The sequence below is a fragment of the Coptis chinensis genome, chromosome 4 (genome assembly GCF_015680905.1).
Source record: "Coptis chinensis isolate HL-2020 chromosome 4, ASM1568090v1, whole genome shotgun sequence".
In the NCBI taxonomy this organism is placed as follows: Eukaryota; Viridiplantae; Streptophyta; class Magnoliopsida; order Ranunculales; family Ranunculaceae; genus Coptis; species Coptis chinensis.
In genome coordinates, this window is record NC_141459.1 from 76,196,942 (window position 1) to 76,213,085 (window position 16,144).

At 37.1% G+C, this 16,144-nt stretch overlaps 2 protein-coding genes across 6 annotated transcripts; both read left to right on the forward strand.

Moving 5' to 3' along the window:
* The first annotated feature begins 311 nt into the window (after positions 1-311).
* On the forward strand, positions 312-11,834 carry LOC147504858 (uncharacterized). The gene is given in 14 exon segments (XM_086557564.1): positions 312-375; positions 550-693; positions 788-916; positions 1,148-1,342; positions 2,739-2,786; positions 2,865-2,993; positions 5,312-5,436; positions 7,169-7,279; positions 8,834-8,942; positions 9,137-9,195; positions 9,197-9,253; positions 11,093-11,246; positions 11,367-11,511; positions 11,617-11,834. Coding segments are annotated over 13 exon segments (1,434 nt in total). The 5' UTR covers positions 312-375; positions 550-579; the 3' UTR covers positions 11,676-11,834.
* Positions 11,835-11,993: 159 nt separating this feature from the next.
* On the forward strand, positions 11,994-15,119 carry LOC147504859 (tRNA-specific adenosine deaminase TAD2-like). 5 transcript variants are annotated; one of them, XM_086557567.1, is made up of 3 exons: positions 11,994-12,127; positions 13,133-13,715; positions 14,861-15,119. In XM_086557567.1, exons 2-3 carry the CDS (start codon positions 13,133-13,135, stop codon positions 14,995-14,997), a joined length of 720 nt encoding a protein of 239 aa, XP_086413693.1. In that variant the 5' UTR covers positions 11,994-12,127; the 3' UTR covers positions 14,998-15,119. The 5 variants fall into 5 exon arrangements, with proteins under 5 accessions (XP_086413693.1, XP_086413694.1, XP_086413692.1 ...); XM_086557568.1 differs by lacking the exon at positions 11,994-12,127 and adding an exon at positions 12,186-12,326; XM_086557566.1 differs by lacking the exon at positions 11,994-12,127 and adding an exon at positions 12,337-12,749.
* The last annotated feature ends 1,025 nt before the right edge of the window (positions 15,120-16,144 follow it).

A 16,144-nucleotide genomic window follows, 5' to 3' on the forward strand; every position in this document is an offset into this window, starting at 1 on the left:
AACGTTCTGGGTGGGGGATATGTGAACAAAAGGTCATTTGGTTGGTTTCTGACTGTCTTTCTGTCCTCATTCCTCATTTCTTCTCTTAGTCCATCTCCCTCTCCACGCCCTCTTAATCTCTCCCTTTCCCTCTCCGCCCAGCCCCCACGACATAGTATAGTAGTCCTAAAAGTGTTAGTACTTGTAAATAGTAATGGGCTTCGGCCCAATTGGGACAAGTTATGGGCCTTTAAAAATATTTTTTCTCAGTTTTTTTTTTTTTTTTAATGAGTGGGTGCGTGAGTGCGTCATGCATTTTGCTTTGCCTCTCACTCTTGTAATATACTCTTCTCTCTCACTCTACCATTTATTTATTGTTTGGCATTTTGCATTGAGGTATGTGTCAGTATGACTATGTATGTCCACTAATAATTCCAACTGATTTTTCTGTCACTTAAATTTTCAGCAACACTAGAATATTATCTTAATCGTGACATGTGACAAATAGAATCTTAAGTTGACTTTTCTTAGATGCAAGTTATTTCATGTTTATAACTAAACATTTTGAAGATTGAAGAAACCACATTCCAAACACCAAAAATGCATGCAAACAGGCTTGATGATTTAAGGGAAAAGCTCACCGCACGCTTTAGACCTGTGCAAAGGTCGTTCCAATTCTGGGTTCGTGCTGCTGATATCTATACTGGTTACAAGGTCTCTCTCTCTCTCTCTCTCTGATTTCAGTAATGTTAATATTTGTTTAAGTGTTTTAAAAGAAAAAAAAACTTATATTGTTGGGGTGCCGCAGGTTTTTCAGTTTCGTGTGAATTTTGTGAAAGACGCAAAGAAGCAAGAGCTTATGTGGGAAAGACAACATGAAATTGCTGCTGAAAAGATCTACTCAATGTGCTCTGAACTTGGTGGCTTCTTTCTCAAGGTATTCCACAATTTTTATTTTTCACCTTACATGGTGTCTCAGTAGTATGGGGCCCAGTGTCTTCGGTTCGATTCCCACCTTCACAGGGAAAAGGGGTTTTAAGGGGTCAAGGAATAAAGTTCCCAGGAAAAAAAACAGAAAAGAAAAAGAATGCCTATTTTAAAACTATTGTGATTTCTATGTCTTCTTCAAATAATGAATTTGGATCTACATTTTTCGAATTTGAATTAGGTTGCTCAGATTATTGGGAAGCCTGATTTGGCCCCACCTGCATGGGTGAGAAGGCTCATTACATTGTGTGATAGAGCCCCTGCAACACCATTTGAAGTAGTCCAGCTTGTTTTGGAGAGGGAGCTGGGTTGTAGTGTTGGCGAAGTATTTGAACGATTTGATGCAGAACCGCTGGGATCTGCCTCAATAGCACAGGTTTCTGTCTCTTATAGTCTTATTCTGACTCTCAACTAACTATTGATCTATGCTTGTCTTTCGACATGTATAAGTTTTCTTTAGCGATCAACATTCATATATGAATAAAAAATAAGTTTGACTCTTGATTTTATAAAGTGTGTTGCACCTATATGACACGAGGATACATGATATCATTACACAACATTTTTTTTTGAAACAGTTTCTCTTGTGTGCTTGTCAGTACCACAGGTAGCAAACGACATGTTTATGACATTCCTATATAATGCTGAATAATATGCTGCCGTTGATAAATGATGAGGTAGAATGAAATGTAAAATTTCTAGGAGACATGAATTTTGAGAGGGTATGTGGCTCCAAAGTAAAAATTGCAGGGCGCATCAATGGAAAAGAAATTGTGCGTGTGGAATGCACGATGTTGAGATTTATGAAGACCTCCATTAGGTTTGAACTAGGACTGCAAGTATAAGATAAAGATACAATATAGATAACTATGACATAAAACAACTCTTCTTGATTTGAAAGAAGAGGAAGGATAACTAATCAGCAACTATAAGATATGAGGTATTTTGGTTGCTTTTCTCTCTCTGAATTTATCAACACAATACGATCCTTGTTCCAAAGTTTGGTAGTCTTAGAGGAAGGCTCCATTCCCAAATCATGGTAGAACACTTAGAATCTATGAAGCACGGATCACGGACACTGATGGCGACACATGCATATCTTAAAAAAGTAGGACACGGACACAACACGGACGCGGATATTAAATACAATTTAAAATTTTATTTGTATTTATGTAACATTGGGTTTAGGGTCATATATAATAATATATCAAGATTCAAAACCACAAGAACAATAAAAAGAGTGGTTGCTGGGGGCAAGAGACTTTACAAACTTTTGGAGGCGATTTATGAAGTCTGTTTAGTTGTTTAGACTAGACTATTATTAGGTTGTCCAAATTAGAATTGTTCTTTTGGGTTTTTCCTTTTCTTTTTATTCCATTTCAGACTTTTGGATCTTTTCTTTTGGGATTTTTCATTTCTTTTTATTCCATTCCAGTCCTAATCCACGTCCATGATGTGTCCAATCCACGTCCAAACTGCTGTCACGTGGAACACGCATGTGCCGCGTCTGACACTGACACAGTGAAATTTTTGCCGTGTCCATGCGTCAGAGCTTAGAATCTCTGTAAAAACTAGCTAGCTGCTTAATTCTTATGGAATTTTCCCTCCTCTCCATGCCATGATTTTGTAGAGGAACTTCTGCCAAGAAACTGTACTCTCATAACCCTGTTCCAAACAAATCCTTCCAATATTCTTTGTTTCTGCAATTCACCAACAAGGGCCTATTTTATATTTCTATATGGTCCTCACATTTGCATCATCCTTGATCGTAGGTCCATCGAGCTAGACTGAAAGGTGCAAAGGGCGATGTTGCTGTGAAGGTAAGATAAACAGGATACATGTTATCTTAACAGGATCAAAGCACTCTTGAGTAGTTGATTTCTATGTGCTCTTTATAGGTGCAACATCCTGGAGGTCAGGATCTGATGATGACAGATATCCATAACTTGCAAGCTTTCGCATTATATTTGCAAAAGTCAGATATCAAATTTGACCTTTTTTCTGTGACTCAAGAATTGGAGAAACAGGTGCATATTGCATCTTTGATTGTCTTCATGATCTACATTTAGCATACTTTTGTAGTATCTTGTATGTTGGTTTCTTAATAGATTCTTCCACCTAAATTTGCTCTATGCAACAATCCTGTAACAAAAAATAGTATATTGAGATGAGGTCCCTCCCATTCAGACTGCATCAGTGATACAATATTACATGTTTTCCAATTGGCCCACCACATTTTAACATGAACAGAAAAGGGTCGAACATTCCTAACACCTGTTCCTTGTGGAACTCTTTTGAGGAGGATGTGTATCAGATCTTAGTCTCTTGTTTGGTGGCAGTTAGTATTAGTGAAAATTTCTCTCTTGCATTCTCAAACCATGTGCTCTGCCACTCAACATCATGGAAGCTGTGGGCAACAAAATCATTATCCACTCACCCCCTCCGAAGGCGAAATGGTCGCTGGAACATTTACCCAAGATTATTTGCACATTATGGAATGAATAGAATAGAAGGATTTACGATCTAGAAGAGTGGGATATTCATTGAATCATTATAGACATCAAGGAGCTTCTCTTCAATTGGGCTTCCGGGGTATCTACTATTATAGGATGGAAATCTCAGAATCTGTGTTTAGTTCAGAGAATATAGTCATGTAGGCTTGCTTTATATTTTCCTTGGAATTTGGAATTGGCCTCCCTTTAACGTCTTGCTAATGGAAAAAAATCTGGTCGCCTTTACTTATCCGCTATAATTTGTGGTTGCATTAATAGAATGCAGATCTATTGACAAGAAATACACAGAGAGTATATATTTCATCTTGAGGGAATTGAGTATGAGAAGGTATATAAGAGAGAGTAGTTTATGTTTAGAGTATGTGGGTTCAGTCTCTGTAGTTCATGCAAGGTTGAGTCTTTGTAGCCACTCTCAAGAAGTTTGTGTGACTATTAACTTCAATCAATAGAGTTTTATTTCTTCGAAGATACATTTCATTGAAAGGGATGGTAGGCATCTATGAAGCACTGATACGTCTGTAAGGGTGAAGTATCGGTGTCCGACATTTGTAAGGGTGAAGTATCGGTGTCCGACACAGATACGCCCCGATACGTGTCGGATACGCGATTTGGAGTATCCGATTCTATAATTAATTTTTTTAATTTCCGACACGCGGGGGACACGCTAGAATAGTAATCTCACAAATTTTTTTTGGAACTTCAACAAAAAAAAAATAAGTGAAATAAAATCCAAGATAAGAAGAGATGCAAGAGAAGAAAGATGAAGTGATTAAGTGGTACCTGACTAACTAATTTTAATCTGCAAAAAAAGGGAACTTCCTTTTAAAACCTCCATGGATAAATCTTCAAAACCTTCCTTTTAAAACCCCATTAAATCAATTGGAGAGAGTGAGAGACGGATATCAACGGGAGAGAGAGATAGTAGAGATTGAAGGTGGACAACTTGATTGACAAATCCTTTGTATTGTTTTGAACTTTTTTGTTGGCATTTGCTTGCAGTGTTATACACTTATACATGTAAGTTGCTGCTTAATGTGTTTGAATTGGTCATTTTATGAAGTAGAATTGTCATTTTAATTTGAATTTGGTGAAAAATGCTCAATTATATATATATATATATATATATATATATATATATATATATATATATATATATATATATATATATATATATATATATTATTCAAACGTGTCCATGACGTAGCCGTGTCCTATATTTTTGAAAAATGCTGTATCCGTGTCGTGTCGTATCGTATCCGTATCGCATGTCCGTATCCGTGCTTCCTAGGTAGGTATCCCATCTTCCCACCATGCTTGCACACACCGATTTAACTACCACCATTGTGGACTACCCAAAAAGTTCCTTTCTTCATCTACCATGTAAGTATGTAATACTGAATTTTGTGATTGCTTATTATGGGACAATTATATTGAGTCTTTAGAAATAATAGATGCACTGGTTTATGTCTAGGTTACATTGACATGGGCACGCGTGTCGGTGTCCGACACGGATACGGGGTGTCGGATACGGCGAGCACGGGGACACGGATAGGAATAATTAATTAATTTTTTAATAATTATAAATTTATTAAATTAGATGGTAAATCAGAAATTCGAGGTAAATTAAATACAATATGTGTCCGACATGGACACGGACACGGACACGTGGATACGTATCCGACACAGATTTTTTTCAAAATAAGGCGTGTCCATGTAACCTAGGTTTATGTATATCTTTGTTCTTCATCCCACCTCCTCCCCAGATATGACATGATAATTCAAGAATGCAAATAATGTGACTGTCTTCTTTGTTTTTGTGTGCATTTTGTTAGATTGGATATGAATTTGACTTTTTGAGGGAGGCTGAAGCTATGGAGAGAATTCAACGCTTTCTGTGCGTACACAACAAAAAGCCTCCTGTATTGGTGCCAAGTGTAGTTCGGAATATGGTGACCAGGTACTTTCACACTAAAGGATCACATGGTTAATATGGTTGAACATGCAGAATTTGAATCAAACGGACTCTTTTAGGTCCCTCCTTTCTTAGGATTCTTTTCTCGTAAGATTAATTATTTTAAGATGATTGATTCTTTTCATTCTACATGATTTATAAGACGTTGATTCGATATGCTATACTTTTTTAGGGATGTCACAAGCATTTTGTTAGAGATATTAATTTGTCAAAGGTGTAGTCCTTTTATGTCTTTTAGCTCTATTATGGTGTCTGCGTTCAATCAATAAAGAAAACTAAAGTTTTCTTCTTAGCTTATTCTTTTCTCAAGCAAATATGGAATAACATCGGTCTGTCTCTCTCCTTTGGCTCTTTCCTTTTTCCTCTTATTTAAATAATAAAAAATAAGAAATAAAAGGAAAAACCGAAAAAGCAAGGTTCTGATTCTGTCCATCTGTATCTTTTTTATTTTCCTAGTCGTTGAGCTTCAAGCCTTTTTTCAGATGTGACCTTAATGCAATCCATGATCATGTTGATATAAATCATTTGTTCCTTTGTCGACAAGTTCGAGCTCTTAGAGAAACTGGTCCCCAACATGGTGTCAGAGCGGTTCTTCCTAGCAGGTCGCAGGTTCAAATTTGTTCAATAGTATCTAAAGAAGTCTATCCAGCTGTATCTCTATTGAGGTGTGCATGTGGGTGTCTGCCTGCTCTAGAATCATAGATAACACACGTTCCTACCTAGCTTGTGTTTGTCGTAAGCCTATGTGTTCTCGGGAAGGGAATGCTTTGTCACAAGGGGAAGTTTTTGTTATTGGGAAATGATTTGTTAAGGGTTGTTGCTAGTGGAATTACATCCTTAGGGATGAATAAAATTAACTAGTTTTCAAGTGAACTCTTTGGTGAAGACACTACTACCAAAGACGACTTAAATTACATTAATGACGTACCCAAGAAAAATAATAAAAATGAAAGAAAGAAAGAAAAGAAGAAAATGAGAGGTTTACATGGTATGTACTGTCTAGGACATAGTTTTAGCTCTATTCGATAGTCTTTTGGTGAGAGAGAACTTTGTCACAATGTTATTAGAGCCCTCTTCTATGTCTCAAACTTTGGAGCATCCATCTCAAAACCAATTGGTGATGAGTGGAGAGACCCACTTTTATACCGTATTGCAAGGCTTTAAACACCACATACGGGCTATTCTAAACATCTCAATGTACCCCCTAACGTGTGGCGTTACTTGAGCCTAACACGTGAACAACATATTAGGGTGGCACGGAGTAAACATGCCTTTTGGCCAAATACATTAGCCTGCTCTAATGCCATCTCAAACCATTGGTGCATCCAAATGAAAACCAATTGATGTCGATTGGAGAGGCCTAGGAACTTTTATACCGTATTGCAAAGCATTAAACATTCCATGTGGGACTACACTAAACATTTCAACAGAGTCAATACGAGTTGCTTTGGCATTTCATTTTCTCATTTATAACTCTCAAATTGTTTAGGGTGTGTAAACTCACATTTGTTTGTGCCTTCACTTTTTTGTTCATCACCTCTTCAGATACTTCCTTGACATCAGTTGCTCTTCTTTGTCACTTTAATCTGCTAAACATTAGATCTAGGAATGCATTGCTCGGTTAACCGAATTTTAGTAGTATGTGTTTTAAGCTGGTTTAGATCTTTAAATCCAATGTTGAAAGCATTAATATTACTTTTTTTCTTGATTTTGTTAGGAAGGTTTTAGTAATGGACTTTGTTGATGGAATCCCAATCCTTAACCTTGGTGATGAAATAGCTAAAAGAGGCATAAATCCTGGTGGTAAGGTTGTGGCTGCAGCAAAGCAGTAAGCTCCTTCTACTTATCCTACAGTATCACATCTCTTTTAGACATTATTTATTTTGTCTGAATAAATTTCCACTTACATTTATTTGAATCAACAGACATGGATCAATATGTTATCTGTATATGCGCTGACATATAGTTTTTCCTTGTTCTTATTAGTACACCTTCACTCTGCTTGCTTCCAGTAGTTTATCTCTCCTTTATTTATGAGTAGCCTTTCATAAAATTAGTGTCTTCCTCTCGTCTCAGTGTGGGGTTTCCGTAAAGTAGCTGAGATGATCACAAAATGACGTCGATTTCACTCTATCAAAATACCCTGTAAGATCGCAAAGGGCAATAAGCTCCGATAACGGTTACCAGCGGAAGAGAATGGACCTACATCCCAGCTCTTAAGCAAATCCTACATAAACTGTGAAGCCTTCTTTGGAATAGTTCAATAACCGGATGCCAGACACGTCTTCGCTCAAAGTTGGTCCCTATAGGATGTCCCGCATATCGACAAGGGAGCTTTTGTACTCCATATTCCAATACTAGTTGAATGCTCCAAATTTGGAACACGCCAACACAGAACATCCCAAAGGATTGAAGATTTTGTCAAGCTAGTTTCCAAACTGGGTACCGCCTAAAAAATAACTAATATCTTGATTCATCACTCACCAATGCTTGTGTGAGGAACCAAAAATCAACAATTTGTAGTAACTCTCTGGCCTCTGGACCACCATCCGCCAGCTTGTGTCCACCTAATGAACCCAAAAGATATTGCCCTGTGAACAAGTCTAATCAAGCGTAACATGACAATGATGAAAGGAAAGGAGAAAGTGGATTTCATTTGCAAAGACCTTCTTTCCTATGTACTTGGGGACCCATCGTGACTTGAACAAGTGAACAAGAATTAATGTCGAAAGAGGATCTCCTTTGGATTGTTGTTTTTGAAGACCTATCATTACTTGATCAAGAAGTAAACAAACGTGATCATATCTTCCATAACGGACTCAAAGGCTTATTTCCCATGTGTCAGCGTTCCTACAATATATAAAACTTTCATCAGATCAATGGTTCAATTGTAGCTGGAATGGAAAGGATCATATATAAGACAGCAAACCCATGCAGTTCCACTGTATTTTTTGTTTGGACAGTTGCAGATGGGATCTACTTGAAAGTGTGTTTCCGTAAGACCAGGAACATTCACTCTGACTGATTCAGGTTATTTTTTGATTTTGAGTTGAATGATTATCCTTTGCATTTACCTTAACAACATATTTATGTCCAAAACCTTATTAAGCCATTATGCCTACTTCCTTCATATTATTTCATGTCATTCTTACCTAGTTACCTCTTTATACTCTTCTTTGGGACATTCTTTTCCCACTGCCACCCTAAGGTGTATATGCTCTTAAATTTTATCTTCTTTGGTTCTTTCGGGTGAATCTTTTGTTATTCTGCATTCCTCGAGACGTATCTATCAGTGACTTTTCTGTATCTTTTTTAATATATGAAAACTCAAAATTGATTTTTTTTTTCCTTAATATTTTTCTCTCTTTTCGTTTAAATATAGGAACATTCTTAAGAGTTTGATGCTAGTATATGGCCAGATGATCTTGAAGAGTGGTTTCTTTCATGCAGATCCCCATCCTGGAAATATCCTGATATGCAAGGGGTCACAGGTAAATTGATCTACTAATGCTTAAGTATTCAAAGTTTTATCACATTCTATTTCTGGGTGTTTTACAGTATATGTAAAATTCACAATAGGGCTCATCTTCAGTTTCAGCTGAGAACCAATAGATACCCTCCGAATCACCCAACTTGTTTCTAGTTATCAACCAGAATGCTCAAATATTTAAGCTTCACTTTTCAGGTTGCTTTGCTAGACTATGGCCAAGTGAAGGATCTCCCAGACAACCTCAGGCTTGGTTTTGAATATGATCCTTGTTATTGCTGACGATGACCCTACTAGGGCATCTCAAAGTTATAGGTACTGTTTTCTTTTTTTGTGCTCATCTTGGTTATGGAAAAGTAAAAAGAAGATATGGCCTTCAAATGGGAGCAGAAGGAAAGTTTTATTCATGTGTTACTTGTTGGGCTCTACCGAGGAGATTGATCTGCTTGTGTCGATCATATGTTTTATATGCCTTTATACCCTGGAGTAATATGATAGAGCATATTGTGGAGTCATTTAATCAATAATACATCATCTTACAAACTTTCATTATATACTTTGAAAATTTGAAGCATATTAATATGAAAACTTATCATGAAAGAATCAATAAACTCTTACACATATCACAGCATGTTGCAAATTTGCAAACAACTTTTTTTGTTATATTTCAGTGTTATTATATACCCTATCTAACCCTATTATATATATAATTTTATTACCAATTGTTGAATTTCTGCAATGTTTGGATCAAATGCCAAAATTTTGCAGAAAGCAGAGTACAATTACTCTAAACAAAAATAAACCTAGGATTAAAGGCTCATGGTGGTTAGAATACAAAGGGCAGTCAGGATTGTCAAGTATGAAAGTCATCAAAGTGGTGGGTCACTTGAGCATGGTGCCACTTGATGCACTGCAGTAGGTGGATCACAAGAGGTAGTATAGCCATTAGTCCCATCACAGTAGAAGTGTCGTAATACTACATTACTATATAATTGATTATCTTATGACTCAAGGACAGTAGGGGTCTGGGACTGATGGTAGTGAGGAAGATTGTAAGTATTTTGGTGATAGTCATGTAGGTCAACACTCAATGGCTCTTGACGACCTTTTATGGTCTTTTATGATTCATCTACCATGGCCAAATTACTTGTAACAGTAAAACTATATTATTGCTAATGAAGAAGAAAGTTTAGAGAAACCACCATGGTATTGTATTAACTTAGTAACAAGCATTAGGCAAATGGGTTCTAGATTTGAGAGAATGAGCTTCAAACATGTATATAAAGAAGACAATAGGTGTGCTGATTACTTAGCATCTTTATCCTCTTGTAATGAGTCTTGTCAGTGCTTTATACCTCCTCTAGGCAGTCGACTGAACTCTTTTGTTGAGGAGGATAAAGCAGGACATATTGTTTTGAGGTTTTATACAGGTTTAGGCTCTACCTAACCCACCTAAAAAAAAAAGTTTAGAGGGAAAGGAGAGAGAAAAGAGAGTATGGCTTAATTAGTTTCGGCCTTCTCTCACGCTTCTTATATAGGAAAGCAGTTTGTTTACAATATGGAAAACCTCAAAAAAAATCTGGGTCGTGGGGGTTAAGGGGCCTTGCGTTTAGGGGAACACTTCCTCACTCTTCGGGTGGGCGAAGTGTCCCACCTATCTAATGACTTGCGCAGAACTCTAACAATAACATTGCACATAATTTAGGAATGTGATTATTAACTAGGATTATTTGACTGTTGGATGCATGTGACTTTATCTTGTTTTCAGTCAAAGTTATTCTTGGTGGGGCCCATCCAACGTTTTGTCTTTGCATCTGTTGGAAAATATATATATATGAGACTGCTGGTTATGTCGAAATTATTATTGTTGGAATTTTGCATTTGTCAGCATATAGACACTGCATTGGACTGGCATATTGACATACCAGCACTAGAGAATATTGTGCCCTTCCTCAGAATCTCTGTAGAGATGTCGAGATAATGCGGCATTTTTTCCTTCTATGGATGTTGATTCTACAAGGAGCTAATGTTAATGAGATGTGGTTCAGCAACATGATCCTTCATTTCTTTTCTGCCATGATTTAAAATTAAGCCAGAATCCTATTTTAAATTGACAATTGATTTTATTTCTTCTTTTTCTTCCAATTTGTCCAGGCAGCTTGGTATAGAAACCTTGAGCAAATGCAAGGATGAACAGAAAGAAATGCTTAAGTTGGCACAGTCTATGTTCGATACAAAATTGCCTGCTGGGTCCAAGATGTTGCAACCATTTTCAGAAGACTCCTCGTTGAAAAAGATTGTTGTTCGGGTATGGAATATATACTTGCACAGATACACTGACTTTGTTTGCTTGTTGGTTCTCTTAATCTTAAGAAGAATGGAGTCCGAGGCAGATACCCTGTTATACTAACTTTCGTAATTATGGTAGAGTTTTCCAGAGGAGTTGTTTTGTGTTCTTCGCACGGTGCATTTATTGAGAGGACTTAGTGTTGGTATGGGCATCAATATATCGTGTGCAGAGCAATGGAGATCCATTGCGGAAGAAGCGTTGCATGACGCTGGGAGAAACGAAGGTTCACATCTTTGTCGAATTTTAGCTAACGTTAATGAGATGTGGTTCAGCAACCTGATCCTTCATGTGCTGCGTGTGTGATTGTCGTTTTGTGATACTTTTTCAGGTCAAGACCTCAAGGGAATGGTACATAAGCGTGGTTTCGTAAGAAGAATATTTGGTTGAGATTGATATAATATATGAATTACAAGTATTTTATTTTATTATGCTGGGTTTGTCCGTCTGCTGCAATGCGGAGAGGCAAACTTCATTCTTTATCATTGTATATATGCACCACGAGGTGGTGTATTTTTTTGGGCGATTTATTACATCACTTTGACCAAATCTTCATAACTTGTACCATCCATATGAGCGTGAATATTGTGCCTTATGCATTAAGTGTAAACATTGCCTTATATTCAGGTAGCTACATGGTCATTATACTATTTTGATTCCAATTCACACGTACACGGTATATCTGTACTATACTACTACTATAAAAAGGGCAGAATTGCAGTAAAAAATGGATCACAATAGGCCCACGTTCGAAGGTCCGCATTTCTCTGGCCCATGGTTTTGAAATAAAACGAACTTGTTGGAGGGAAAGAAGTAAGTATCGATCGTGTTCGGATCTCGAGGTAATCCTTCATCTTCTGTTTCTCCGATGCATTTCGAAATATGGCTTTTTTAGATGACATATCATTGACATTCCAAACTGCATTTATTATGATGAAATAAGTTTGTTGTTTGTTTGATAAAATGCACGTGAGAGAGTACGATTAATTAAAGTTAATAATGCAAAACATGTTTCTTATTACTAAACAAGAGTAATCATAAGTAAGTCTTTCTTGACAAAATATTTTGATACTACTTTCAGCTAGGATCTGGAGTATACACATTTTTAAATCCTACTAAAACATGCTCTACTGTTCAGATGCATTTCAATGATTACAGATTCAGAGAGATTTCGTTTAATACCTAGTTCTGAATGAATTAAGAATTGTTGAGGCTTCAGGTGTTCTGGTGTTAGGTTACAACTTTAGAAGCAAAAGCTGTGTTACTTCCAAATTCTTTTTAGAGCTTGAGTTTTCGATCTGAAGTTTTTATTTGGACTAATGGGAGTATTGCTCAAGCTCTGAGCCTTTGATTGTTCGAAATGCCTTTTCATCTCTTTCCCCGCTCTAATTATCTTCTTTCATCTGATTAGCTGTCTATGCAAGTTGTATGTGATGAATTTGTGTATCTGGCTGTTATGAGCTTGTAAGCTGTAACATTGGAATATTTAAGTTTTGAAACCATAGCATGTTATTTTTCTGCTTCCGTTTTGTTACATGTGGTGATTCAAAATTACATAAAAGCATATGGGCCTTTGCTATGTGTGCTTCAACTTAGTTTTTCTGATTTTTGTATGAAGATGTTGGTTTATTTTATCTTTTCGTTCTCTGTGGCATTAGGCTGAATTGGGTATTTCTTTATCCTTAGTCGTGCGCAGCAAATTTTACCTCCTGTATAATAACAAGGTTTTTTTCTTTTGGTATCATGAACACTGGTTTACCTTAGGATTTCCATTATAGCAATTAGTTTTCTCTTTCAATCTACTTCTGAGATACTGAGATTGACATCTTTCTATATTTTCATTGCAGATGGCCTCATTTGGGGAAGAGAAAACCGCAGACACTCTTGCATTCATGGAGCTTGCAATGCAGCAAGCAAACCTTGCTTTGGAAAATCTACAAGTACCAATAGGGTGCGTGTTTGTCGAGAATGGAAAGGTGATCGCCGCGGGGAGAAACCGGACTACAGAGACACGCAATGCAACCAGACATGCGGAGATGGAAGCAATTGACGATTTACTTAGAAATTGGCAAGAGATTGGACTCTCAGCAACTGAAATTGAAGGGAAGCTTTCAAGATGTGACCTATATGTCACATGTGAACCATGTATAATGTGTGTGTCAGCCTTATCGATTCTTGGGATAAGGGCTGTCTACTATGGTTGTGCTAATGATAAATTTGGAGGATGCGGCTCGATCTTGTCATTACATTCGAGTAGCTCTGATAAGCATAGGAGCAATGGGGTTTCACAAGGAAAGGGTTTTAAATGTACTGGAGGAATAATGGCCTCAGAAGCAATCTCTCTGTTAGCAAGATTTTTTGAACAAGGGAACCCCAATGCTCCAAAGCCTCATAGGCCGCTTCAAATATCAAAGCGAGTCATGCAAACATGTAAGATCTTTGTGTTTAAATTAGATTATGAAGTTATATGACATTTTTTGTAATTGCGTTGGTTGTACTTTAGGACATATTATATTGCTCGCATTAAAATGCCCTTTACCTCTCTCCTCTTACCCTCCCTTGTAATGGATAATAGTTGCAGAGTATTTCTAAACTTATATATTGAATTTAAGTGGGAAAGTTGTCCTTATTTGTGCCAACTATAATAGAAAAGATAGCTTTTGGAAGAAAAATAGTATGGTGAGTGAGTAGTTTGCACAAACTGTTTTACTGACTAGCATCAGTACGCAGGAAATGTAAAACCAAAATGTTTAAGTGTTAGTACAGTCAAAATAAATGGTACATCATAGATAGGTATGCATTCATACTATAAAGATTATATAGTGAAAGAGTATGTGATACAATCAACAAGTGATATTGTGGATATAATGAAGTAGTCTAGATGGATCTATGTTTTAGAAAACAGTCTGTTTAGAAAATTGTCTGTCTTTCTGTTAACTTGAGGTAGAGACTGTTGAAGTATAGCAATTTTGTTTGTCATGAACATGACCTGTAGGAAACCTCAAATGAATGTTGATAGAGTCGCTATCTTTGATTTTCTAATCCATTACTAATTTACTATGAACCGCTCTTTAGCTTCCCAAGTTGGGGTTTTTCGTGTTGGTACCTATGTGAACTGAGATAAAAATGTACATGTTTCTTAATGATTTCTTGCACAGAGTGATATGAAAATGTGCAGGAATTGAGGAAAATGCTTTATATTCCTTTATTTTTGTTGCGAAATAGTAGATACCATTTAAGGAGCTGGGCATTGTTTCTACTTTAGGTCATGGCCTGAAGAACCACTGGGAACTGGTTTGGCCTCATTATCCATGTTGTCCAATCTTTGTGTAGGACCTGACACGAGGTTATTTGTCCTAAATCTTTCTGATCGAGAGGTTACTTGTCCTAAATCTTTCTGGCTAGGTAATGCTTAAACCATCGACAACCTAACCACTGTAGCTCCGAAGCCCAATCTCTCTGACATTGTCGTAGAGGCTCTAGTGCAGAAGCTCAGTAGTGTGAGTTGTCACGGTACATCTGTGAGTGGTAATATTTCTCTCAAGTTGTTTATTGTTCTATCTATCCTATCTCAGCCTACATCGCAAAACTTGTGGTGTGCCAACTAATTTGTGAATTGCTGCTGGACGGAGAGAGGAGCAATTACTTGGAGCTTCAGAGAAATGTTCGGCCGTGGGAAATGATCAATTTGAGTTCGTTGATTATAAGCTAGAGGTTGAGTACCATTGGTGGCGGAAGAAGTTATAGTTTCAGGAAGCTGTTGTTGGTTGCTAGGTGGTGAAGGCCTCAAGACCAATGAAGTAAAGTTTGCCGGTTTACACTGATAAAGATCAATCTAGAAAGAAATATGCTTTCTTTTGCAGGGAATGTGGTTTTACTAGTACAGTCACTTTCTGAGCTCATATTCTTTGAGTCCGTCATATCTTTTAACTTGCAACTATAGTTTACATGAGCTGAAATTGTCTAACATCCTCAGAATACAGTATATCTTCGTTACTCTGGATCCACTTCGCATGAAAGTAGCCGAAGGAGCTAGGTACTTTGGCTGGACATAATGATTAATTTTGAGGCGTGTTCCCATCTAAGGAGGGCTTATGCTTGTGCTGTTAACGATTAACTCTGAGGTTCACTGAAGCAATGCCTGGTAGCTAAACTATTGACCTACTTGGTAGGTAGCATGAGGTTGCATGGTTGCTATACGGTTTGCTTCAGCCGTGGGTTTTGCTGTGCTCTCGCTTGGCCTATTCAAATTACACCGAAGTGCAAGTCCTAGCCGGGACCCTAAGGCCCTACGTATATTGCATATTTGTCTCTCTAGCAATCTGGCGTGGGTCATAAGCCAACATGGATCCTGCAAACCTTATATCGGATATTAGATTCACGTATATCGTTATGGGTTATTCTAATTTCCATCTAATTTGACTTCTTCTTTTCCTTACAACATCCCCGCCAATCCATTGAAGTTGTACACTACAATTTTTCAATGATTCACATGGAATCTACCAAACTTCCACAAACTATTTTCTTACATGCTTGTGATAATAAATTCTTTTGTCAACGAAGTACACTTTCAACGAAGTACACAGAGTGAAATGTTAAACTGTGTTAAATTCTATGTTAGTGGTGATGCTAGGAGAGTTGTGACATTGATATATTAGAGAAACCAAAAAGAAGAACAATGGAGACTAGAAATTGATTAGGGTTAAAAAGTTATTAGATTTGAGATATTGTTCTCTACCCAGAGTTACATACTTATACTAAACTAAAACATGATAATAGAAACTACTAGATATGGATGTCCACACTTATAAAAACGTGGGACTTTTCATATTGGACATTCTAATACTGACATATTCAAA